General features: G+C 40.1%; 1 protein-coding gene across 1 annotated transcript in view; it reads left to right on the forward strand.

Annotated features, from left to right (window-relative positions):
* Nucleotides 1–11,208, forward strand: part of UBR5 (ubiquitin protein ligase E3 component n-recognin 5) — a 119,870-nt gene that overhangs the window by 76,168 nt on the left and 32,494 nt on the right. The window contains exons 32-39 of the mRNA XM_015561701.1: nucleotides 540–700; nucleotides 810–1,049; nucleotides 4,713–4,836; nucleotides 5,406–5,517; nucleotides 6,621–6,752; nucleotides 7,139–7,396; nucleotides 7,896–8,164; nucleotides 8,514–8,725. Of these exons, the coding sequence (XP_015417187.1) occupies nucleotides 540–700; nucleotides 810–1,049; nucleotides 4,713–4,836; nucleotides 5,406–5,517; nucleotides 6,621–6,752; nucleotides 7,139–7,396; nucleotides 7,896–8,164; nucleotides 8,514–8,725 (1,508 nt within the window). The remainder of the gene's footprint in view (nucleotides 1–539; nucleotides 701–809; nucleotides 1,050–4,712; nucleotides 4,837–5,405; nucleotides 5,518–6,620; nucleotides 6,753–7,138; nucleotides 7,397–7,895; nucleotides 8,165–8,513; nucleotides 8,726–11,208) is intronic.

Here is an 11,208-nt window from a genome sequence, read left to right on the forward strand (position 1 = left end):
ATTCTTAAAAGCAGATATTTGAATTAAAAAAAATAATAAGGGTTAAATAACATTAAAAAACAAACAGAAAATAACATGAAATTGGGTGTTCTCAGTAATTGATACTTATATGGTAGACCATGCATGGAAATGAGACTAGAAAGTAATAATAGTAATAGTTACGTGATAGGGATGGGATTATAAATTTATTAATATAAATAGTTAACTCTACTTAGGTGCTTCACTAAGTACCCTCTAGTGAATGAAATATATTCTTCCTCTGACCTGACATACTTGGTATTGTTCTTCTAAATTTTAATTGCTGTCCATAGGACTGTGAGACTGAACACAAGAAGTCAGGCATCTGAGACCTATAGGCCAAGCACTGGTCAGCATGTGACATAAACTAATCACTGACTTTGTAAATGTTTTGGTTAAATTTATTTGGAGATTTTTATTATGAAATGTGAACGTTGAAAAGGGTTGGGACTTTTTGCGTAATGAATGTCTAAACATCTGCGATGTCTCAGCACTAATGGAGTGGCTGTAATCTCCTAAAGCTTCTGGATACCCTCCTGGGCACGCTGGTGAAAGAACTCCAGAACAAGTACACACCTGGGCGTCGGGAAGAAGCCATTGCGGTGACAATGAGGTTTCTGCGCTCTGTGGCAAGAGTTTTTGTCATTCTTAGTGTGGAAATGGCTTCATCCAAAAAGAAAAAGTAAGGCATTCCTTTTGACTTTTGCATCATTTTGCACAAACTTGTGAAACTGACATCATGTATATGAAAGGATTCATAAAAGATTCCTGTGTTTTCCTTTTTGCTCTAGCAACTTTATTCCGCAGCCAATTGGAAAATGCAAGCGTGTATTCCAGGCACTGCTGCCTTATGCAGTGGAAGAATTGTGCAATGTAGCAGAGTCGCTGATAGTTCCTGTCAGAATGGGGATCGCTCGCCCAACTGCACCTTTTACTCTGGCTAGTACCAGCATAGATGCCATGCAAGGCAGTGAAGAATTATTTTCAGTGGAACCACTACCACCACGACCATCATCTGATCAGTCTAGCAGGTAAATTTCTACCTGGTAACAGATTCTGATTAATTCTTTCTCTGGAAACATCACATTTGACTTAAGGAAAACTTTTACATGAGCATTCAGGTGGTATACATAATCATTTGTATATCAAATGGTGAAGATTTTACTTTGTTTGGAACATGTAAAAGTACTTTAAAAATTATACCTCCATGTCTAATAGACATATAGTTGTGGTTTTTCGTTTTGGTTTGGAAAGGCACTTTTTTATTAGGCCATGACGGTAACCTGATAAGAAACCTTACTTACTTAAGACTTCTGTAGACATCGTTATTTTCTGTTTTTCTTACCTTTAAGTAATAGCCTGTTGGAAGGCCAAGTTAAAGAATGAAAAGATAAAAGATAACTTTCTCTATGTCCAAAGGCTGGGGCTATGGGGCACAACTTATGTAGATAACAATCAGAATGATAGAATTTTAAAATATTTTCTACAACAGCCATATTAACTAGGAAGGGGCTAAAACAACTCAGTAATAAAAATTTCTAGTTACAAAGTTACTTATTCTTAAATCTCATCTTTTCCATTTAGTTGATAATTTACCTTGCTAGACTGAAGTTTGTTGAGTCAGAATGTTTAGAACCTAAAACTAAATGTTCTGGTACCTTTTATTTAGCGCAGTGCTTCTCAAGCTTTAATACGCATGCAAATCACTTGGGGATCTTATTTAAAAATGCAGAGGCTGATTCTGGAGGGCTGGGTGGGGCCTGAGATTTGGTATTTCTTAGACTGTCAGATAATGCCAAAGCTGCTGGTTTAGGGGTCACACTTACGGGTGGCAAGGCACTAGAGGCCTTTAGCAAGTAACTTGTTTATGTTGTTGGTTTTCTAAAGTCTGGTTTTGTTAACTATGTATGTATGTAATAATGTTTTAATAAGGATCTTTAAGACCTAAAGACCCTTCTTTCTGAACACCTATGTGTTAAGGATGGCCTCCTTTAGGATTTGGAGAGTTCCCAAATCTTAACCCCTGAGTTTTGTTTGAGTTGATGTTGAGTATCTGCTCTCACTGTTCTCCTTATACTCCACATGCCAGTATGTGTCCCAACTTTCCATTTATTATCAGGTCTTGTAAGACACCCTGGAATCTAAGTCTAGGTGTGTCTGTCAAAGCTCTCCCATGGGAGCCTTGTCACTGATGCACTCCAGGATTTGCTGAAAACTGTTACAAATCAAGCTATATCTTTTCAGACTCACCAGATACACCTTAGTATCCAAAGGTTCTGCCAGTGAAATCTTCTTGTACTCTTGTGATGTTCCTGATTCATATACCCTGTGAGGAACCCCCAATTACTTAGGTGGTATTACCTTGTGAATTCCTTGTGCCCTTCCCTTGTGTGTCCCCCCCTCCCCAATCCCCCAAAGGACGTAAAATTTTATATTGCATTGAACAGATTTTGGAAGCATCTCTGAAGAGTATCCATAAGCCTGTTCCTACTAAATTTTAGTAGTTTTGTGCAATGTATTTGGTAAATATGCCAGATTTTTTTCACCTTGCTTAGTATTAAAGTATTGTATACTCTTAAGCTCTGCTCTTTACTCCATTCCCCTTGTTGTATTGTTGGGCCACCTCTTATGTCTTTCCAGAAGTAGATCTCATTTGATAATTAACACTTATCAGTGCTAATGTTTTCTACTACTTCATAATATAGAAGTCCATTATAATACAGTACAATCACTCCTTCGAATAGGTTGTCTTCTGACCAGGGTTCCAAGCATGTCTTAAATAAAACATATACACTTGACCAGTTTCTGGGATTTCTCTTATGTTAGATGGTAGATGGTGTTTACCATTACATTGAGTATAAATTCTTAAGTTCAGTTGTTTTGCTTTTCTGTTGCTTCCTCCCACGTCTTTAAAACTCTTAATGTCTTTATTAATTCATTTGTGTCTACTCTGTCTCTGTGCCTCATATAATAACTGTCACTGAAAGTTTAGCATAAACTAGGAACTTCCCTAAGCATTATAGCTGTATTACCTGTTCTGTGGTACCCAATAACTGTTAGGTACCACTATCACTCCAGTTTTAAAAGGGAGGAAACTGAGGCTCAGAGAGGTGTTAGATAGCAGGTTCCACAGCTATTGACGTTTAGAAATATTTAAAAATCTAGACAGGTATTTTCCTTTGTTGTTACATTAGGCAGAGTATTAGATGGCAGAGTAGGGAGAGAAATTGCTGCTTGGTGCTTACTGATAGTGTTGAGGTATTGGATTGACCAGCACTGAAGCCCACCGTCCCTCAAAGTGCAAATTTCAGCTCCAAACTCTCATGAGCGCAGGCCTGTAGTTAGAAGTTCTCTGAAAAGATGTTTTTCCTGTCTCCACCTTGGCTGATACAGGATAAGTCTCTTGAAATCTGTTGTCCTTTCTTGATTTATGTTTGGCTCATGTACTTGATAGAAGAGAGGATTGCTATGATGTAACTTCCTATTGCTCAGACCCCAGGCTGTCTTCTGTGAAAACTATGGCTCCTTTAACCCTTCTAGTCCAAGGGACATGTCTAGTCCAAGGCTGTGTCTCAGGTGATGACTCTTCATGTATAACTGGTTTGATTTTGTTTCTCAGAGCAGCTGAGGTGAAGTGATTTAAAATCTATAATAATCCATAATAATAAAAGCATAATATACTAATTAGACCAGACGTCCTTCTGGACAAAGCCAGGGCTGCAAGGGAAGCCCGGGTCCCAGGTGCCCGAGGGCGACCTGAGGGAAGCCGGTGCTGGCAGCCGGGGGAAGGAAGGCCTACTCTTGCACGAATTTCATGCATCGGGCCTCTAGTCTGTAAATAAAGGATAATAGGTAGGTCACAGGGTAATTTAGCCACTGCCTGCCTTTTAAGCTGCATTCTCTTATTCTCCCATTTTTATTTATTTTTTAAATAATGGAGGCTTCTGTCCTTTCTTGGCTGTTTCTCAATTTGATTTTTAGGGAAGTAACATTATTTTGTCACCCACTTTTTACTATGATTCTATTTTAACATCACACTTTTGAACTGATGTGTTCCCCCTGTATACATCCAGCAAGTCAAAGGTTCATAAGCTGATGCAAAGTAGGTAATGTCAGGTCCCTTAAAGAGTGAATTATTTATAGTAAGCACACTTTTGTTAATGGAGCCTTTGGAAGTTAAGGAGTGCTGGTGTTGAAAGCATGGAAAAGGGAAAACTTCCCTTTAAAATATTTCAGTGTAAGGACTCATGAAAAGTAAAGTAACAACAATTCTGAGCCCGGCCAGTGTGGTTCAGGGGTTGAGTGTCAACACCTATGAACCAGGAGTTCATAGTTTGATTCCAGTCAGGCCACATTGCCAAGTTGCAGGCTCGATCCCCAGTAGGGGGCGTGTGGAAGTGGACTGGTTGATGATTCTCTGTTACTGATGTTTCTATTTCTCTCCCTTTCTCTCTCTGAAATCAGTAAAAACATATCTTAAAAACCACAACACAATTCTGAGATTTATGAGCTATTCTTTATGATAAAATAATTTCTTTGGGGTTTATATTTCCTGAGAGACTAGATGAGTTTTTACTGGTTTCTAAGAATTTTCAGGTCCAATGTAAAATAGCATCCTAGCAAGTGAATCACACTGAGTACCATTATGTCCGAGGTGTGACTGCAGTGTACTTCTGACCTCCGCTTCCTTACAGCTCCAGCCAGTCTCAGTCGTCCTACATCCTCCGCAACCCACAGCAGAGGCGCATCAGCCAGTCTCAGCCTGTTCGGGGCAGAGACGAAGAACAGGATGACATTGTCTCGGCAGACGTGGAAGAGGTAGTTTGGGGTGGACAAGAGGCTTTTATTTGGGAGGGAAGGAGGGGAAAGTAGTCATTAGAAGTTTTATTGATAGTAGCTTACTATTGTTGAATGCATTTGTTGCCAGCTTCTGGATTTTTGTTCTCATTTGTGGTTATACATCTTAAAAATACTTTAATAGTGCTTGATTAACTGGGTAATAGGAAATTGGAAACATTAACTTGTTTTAACTTAAGGATTAATAGAAAAGATCTTCTCAATGTTAGAAACAGTTTTAGTAGTTTTGTGGAATGTATTTGAAGTTAAGAGAAAACTGCATATTTTTGGTAAATTTTATAATTGCAAAAGTTAAAAACTATACATTGTTATAGTTCTAATTTTGAGGTTCTATATATGGACAATAATTATAAACATTGAGATAGGTCAACATAATCTTGGTAGCAAATTGTCACTAGCAAATGAAGAGTTGAGTTCCCTGTATTTAGGGATCCTTGTGTTTTTGTTGGCTAGTTGCTGTGGAGGAACATGTGTAGAGAAGTGGGTTTATTTAATACTTTGATGGTCTACAAATAAGATTCTGGATTTAGGTTGAGGTGGTAGAAGGTGTGGCTGGAGAAGAGGATCATCATGATGAACAGGAAGAACATGGGGAAGAAAATGCTGAGGCTGAGGGCCAACATGATGAGCACGATGAGGACGGTATGCAAGTTATTTGAGAAATTTTTCAACATGAGTAAATCGGGTACCTTAAAGAGAGATTTTAATACTGAGAAAAGCCCCATTTGATGTTTAGCAAAATGTTCAACTTATTTTCTGCCAGGGGATTCTGTAGCATGTTTCAGCTGTTAGGAGGTAGTATGTGTGTGTAGATACAAACAGTTGAATGTATGGAAAATAATACAGTAATTAATAAATAATAATACAAGAATGAATACTGTTTCATGTGCTCACAACTAGCAACCTACTTTTGCCCCACTATTGTATGTACATACACCCATATATAAATATACGTATATTTATAACATCATTCTCTTCTCCCTCTCTACCTTTTGGTTTAAGTCACTTTATTTTTTTATAGGGCTTTTAGAAATTAAAATAATCATAACTGTATTATGAGACATTTGGAAATTAGAGAAAAGGAAGACATATGACCCATAATGCCAGCTGTATGCTAACAGTTTGTATTTTACTTTCAGTCCTGCCCTGTACTGCCCTATTCCCATTTGTGTCCTTTAGATATTGTACATGAAATTTTTGTGACTTTCTTTTTAACTTGAAAATAATCATTTTGGCCTTTTTACTACATAGTCACCTTAACCATTTTTATCAGTAGTCATAGAATAGACTTTTTTTGGAACCAACTTTATTACAGTGTAACTAATGTACAATAAATTGTACATATTTAAAGTTTATCTTTTTGTATGTTTTGGTATTTGTATCTACTGTTTTACATGAAGAATAGACATTTTTAACTTTCTTCCCCATAGATGAGAAGGAATCAGTGGGCCTAGCCCAGAGCTCTTCCCCCTGCTGAAGTCGTCAGCTCAACACTTTTTACATAAGGCTCTGCGGGGCAGACTGAATTGCTGTATGATAATCCACTTGGTGCCATAGTTTACCTAGGCATCCTTTTCCTGCTTCAGGAGGTTATGCTCACTGTGGTGTATCTATCCCTTCTCTGTGCCCTTTCTTGCCCCTCTCTCATAGTTCCCTCCCTTAGGATACTCTGACTTACAAGACCCAGTCTGGACCCACAGGGAGTTTGTACGTCTTTTTTATTCGTATTTAAATGTATTTGCTAGGGAGTGACATGGAACTGGACTTGCTAGCAGCAGCTGAAACAGAAAGTGACAGTGAAAGCAATCATAGCAACCAAGATAATGCCAGTGGGCGCAGAAGTGTTGTCACTGCAGCAACTGCTGGCTCAGAAGCAGGTATGGTGCCTTATCCCAGCAACTTCCTTACTTCTACTAAGACTGTTGTATTTAGCATGAATTGGTTAAACTGTATTCTGCATACTATGCACAAGGGTGACTAAATCTTTATATAACATCATTCTTTTTCTCTGTAAGTGTTAGTAAAGAAGGTACTATTTTAATAATTTTTTGCTTTTTTGTTATTTTAAATAATGGATTAATTTTAAGGTTCATTTAAAAGAGTTCTTTTCTAATTAAACTATTTTAATGATGTGTTTTGTGGATTGTTGAATACAGCCTGACATTCTGTTTAGTACATATATTTTCCTGAATGAGGGGGCACACTGTAGTTTTAAATGTCAACAAACTCACAATGGTTTTGCTTTTAAAAATTAAAAATTTAGGTGCAAGCAGTGTTCCTGCCTTCTTTTCTGAAGATGACTCGCAGTCAAATGACTCGAGTGATTCTGATAGTAGCAGTAGTCAGAGTGACGACATAGAGCAGGAGACCTTTATGCTTGATGAGCCTTTAGAGAGAACCACGAACAGCTCCCACGCTAACGGTGCTGCCCAAGCTCCCCGTTCCATGCAATGGGCTGTCCGCAACACCCAGCATCAGCGAGCAGCCAGCACAGCCCCTTCCAGCACATCCACGCCAGCAGGTAAGTCTGAAAACTTGGTATTCCTAAAGTGTTGACTAGGTATTTTTATGAAGTTCCACATGTTCCTCTAGAAAACAGATAGTTTCATAATAGTTTCTATTTCGCTGAGGTCAAATATAAAAATTATTTCTATAAGCATATATCATGGTTTCTCAGTCTTTGTACCATTGCTGAATATTTGTTTATTTTTGTAATTGTGCATTGCAGGGTGTTTAGCATCATCTGTGCTGTTTATCTGCTCATTAGATGCCATTAGCAACCCCTCGCTCTCATGTGACAGCCAAAATGTTTGCTTATGTTGCCAAATGTCCCCCCGTTTTGTGGGGGCAGTGGCAAAATTGCCTCTGGTTTATAGTAATTCTTGTCTCCCTTACCATTCGTAAATTAGCATGGCTTAAAAAAGTTTTTGGCTGTTTCCACATTTGCATATATATAGTGCTCAAGAAACATAGTTAGCAACTGGCATTAACTTATTGCGCTTGTCCTTTTTTCCTTACAGCAAGTTCAGCAGTTTTGATTTATATCGATCCTTCGAACTTACGCCGCAGTGGTACCATCAGCACGAGTGCTGCAGCGGCAGCAGCTGCGTTGGAAGCTAGCAATGCCAGCAGCTACTTAACATCTGCAAGCAGTTTAGCCAGGGCTTACAGCATTGTCATCAGACAAATCTCAGACTTGATGGGCCTTATTCCTAAGTATAATCACCTAGTATACTCGCAGATTCCAGCCGCTGTGAAATTGACTTATCAAGATGCAGTAAACTTACAGGTATGAAACTTATGAAAACTTACTTGTTCAAATATATTTTTTGGCTCTCAATTATGAGAATTTCAGTATAATGGGAATTAATGTTACAAATACTTAAATGTTTACATAATACTACTACCGTAAGTCCTCCCGATAGGTTATCGATAGGTTCTTTGACTTTAAGCAAACTGAAACCAATTTTACCATAATACTAAAGGATATAAATAAGAGTTAAGTTCCTAAAGTATCACATCAACAAAATGACATTATTCAAGGACCTGCTGTGTATCAAATTTAACTTTATTTTGTTAGTTTTAACTATATTAGTTTGGTTTTTACAGTTTTAACTATTTTAGTTTGGTCTTCATAGAACTATGTAGAAGAGAAGCTTATTCCCACATGGAACTGGATGGTCAGTATTATGGATTCTACTGAAGCTCAGTTACGTTATGGTTCTGCATTAGCATCTGCCGGTGACCCGGGACACCCAAATCATCCTCTTCACGCTTCTCAGAACTCAGCACGGAGAGAGAGGATGACCGCACGAGAGGAGGCTAGTTTACGAACCCTTGAGGGCAGACGGTATGAAAGTCTTCACTTATGCTTGTATGTTTTGACAGACCCTTGTATTCTAGAATGTTTTTTACATAAGATCTCAGTTTGTTGTGAAGGAGGAATTTAGTACCTTACATTACTTCTTTTTAACTGTGTAGCTGAAGCAAAACAAATAAGTTATAATCCAGGCTATTTTTTAAAAATTCATTTGTATTGTAGGAATCTTATGCTAAACTAGAGGCCCGGTGCACGAAATTTGTGCGCTTAGGGGGGGCGGGGGCCCTGGGAGGATGTCCGACTGATGGCTTAGGCCCACTAGGCTGTCAGTCGGACATCCTTAGCATTGCCATGGAGGCAGGAGAGGCTCCCACCACTGCCTCTGTGCTTGCCAGCCATGAGCCCGACTTCTGCCTGAGTGGCACTTCCCTTGTCGGAGCACACTGACCACCAGGGGGCAACTCCTGGATTGTCTGCCCCCTGGTGGTCAGTGTGCATCATATTTGAATATTAGCTGGCCTTAGCATATCATTAGCATATTATGTTCTGATAGGTTGAACGGACAACTGGATGACTGGACACTTAGCATATTAGGCTTTTATTATATAGGATGTGCAGCTCCCATCAGAAGGTGTCCCTCAGCGCAAACTGCACCCTCTCCAATCTGGGACTGCTGGCTCCCAACTGCTCACCTCCCTGCCTGCCTTATTGCCCCTAACCACTTTTGCCTGCCAGCCTGATCACCCCCTAACCACTCCCCTGCCAGCCTGATCAATGCCTAACTGCTCCTCTGCCAGCCCAATCGCCCCCAACTGCCCTCCCCTGCCAGCCTTGTCGCCCCTAACTACCCTCCCTTGCAGGCCCAGTCACCTCCAACTGCCTTCCCCTGCAGGCCTGGTCTCCCCTCCATCCCCCAACTGCCCTCCCCTGCTGGCCTGGTCGCTCACAACTGCCATCCCCTGCAGGCCATCTTGTGACCACATGGGGGCAGCCATCTTGTGTGAGGGTGTGGTGGTCAGTTTGCATATTACCCCTTTATTATATAGGATACATCATCATTTTTGAAGTAGTTGGTTTACATCAGAGGTGGGGAACTGTTTTTTTGTCAAGGGCCATTTGGGTATTTATAACATCATTCTTGAGCCATACAAAATTATCAACTTAAAAACTAGCCTGCTATATTTGGTCAAACATTTAACAAACTCACCCCTAATGCCTTTGCAAGGCCAGACCAAATGGTTTTGCAGGCTTTATATGGCCCTGGAGCCAGACATTCCCCACTCCTGGCTATGTCCTTGTCTTAATCCCTAAATTCCTTATCTTAATCCCCAAGCTCTGCATTCCCGTTTCCTTTGAAAGGCATATATTCATGGAAAAGGCATAAATTCATTGAACATGATTGAATATGAATGTACTTTGTACTCAGGAGGGGGAAATTCTGTAATTACCATAGCTGCTCTTTGGTTCGTCAAATTACATTTCTTTTTCTACCTTCTCCAGCCTGCTGAATCATAATTAAAGAATACTTCTTTGTGGATTTGTTATGTTCTTTCTATTCAGTTATAAAATAACCTTTTTCAGGGCTAGGAATTAGGTCAAACATTGATCACCACTAGAGCAGTGGCAGTGCTATATAGTGAAAGTGCCTATACCTCAAGTCAGAGTCCTAGGATTTGGTTCTGGCTTTGGCTCAGGCTAAACAACTTTGCTTCTATGGGTGGATCATAAAAGGGGGAAAGCAAGGTCTAGGAGACTGCTTAGGAAATTTGATCAGACTGTGGTTGGAGTGTGATAGTTTCTAAACTGAAGTGGCAGGTAAAAGTCAGGAAGGGAGAAGAGAGAAGCTTTGAAATCATAAACAGGTTCGGGCCTTGTTGAGAGAGCAAAAGGAGGCAGAATTTACTTTGAGATATTCAGAATTTGATTATGAATAACTAATAGGAAAATATAAAGAAAAACATAGAGGAGTGTAATGAAAATACTTGCTTTTGAACTTAAGAACTGTGAGAGAATTTGATGGAAATGTCCATTATGCAAAATTGAATTCTTGGCAGAGAGATCTGGACTAGAGACAAGATTCTGGTGGCATCAGCTTTCCTGCTGTAGGACCGGGGAGGGATCACCGAAGGGCTCCACGGCGTGTCCAGTCCCCAGCAGCAAGCTAACCTACTGGTCAGAGCATCTGCCCCCTGGTGGTCAGTGCACATCATAGCGAGCAGTTGAGCAGTGTTAGCATATCATTAGCATATTACACTTTGATTGGCTGTTCAGTTGTTCTGCCGTTCAGTCTATTTGCATATTACCCTTTTATAGGATAGTTTCAGTTCCTAATTTAAAAATTTGTGCACTCAGGGGACAGGAGGGGTCCCTTAGCCCGGCCTGTGCCCTCTTGCAGTCTAAGACCCCTCGGGAGATAACGACCTGCTGGCTTAGGCCTGCTCCCGGGTGGCAGAGGGCAGGCCCAATCCCTCGGTGCAGCCCTTGGTCGGGCTCAGAGCAGGGCCGATTGGGGC

Source organism: Myotis davidii, unplaced genomic scaffold (genome assembly GCF_000327345.1).
Source record: "Myotis davidii unplaced genomic scaffold, ASM32734v1 scaffold497, whole genome shotgun sequence".
NCBI classification, from domain to species: Eukaryota; Metazoa; Chordata; class Mammalia; order Chiroptera; family Vespertilionidae; genus Myotis; species Myotis davidii.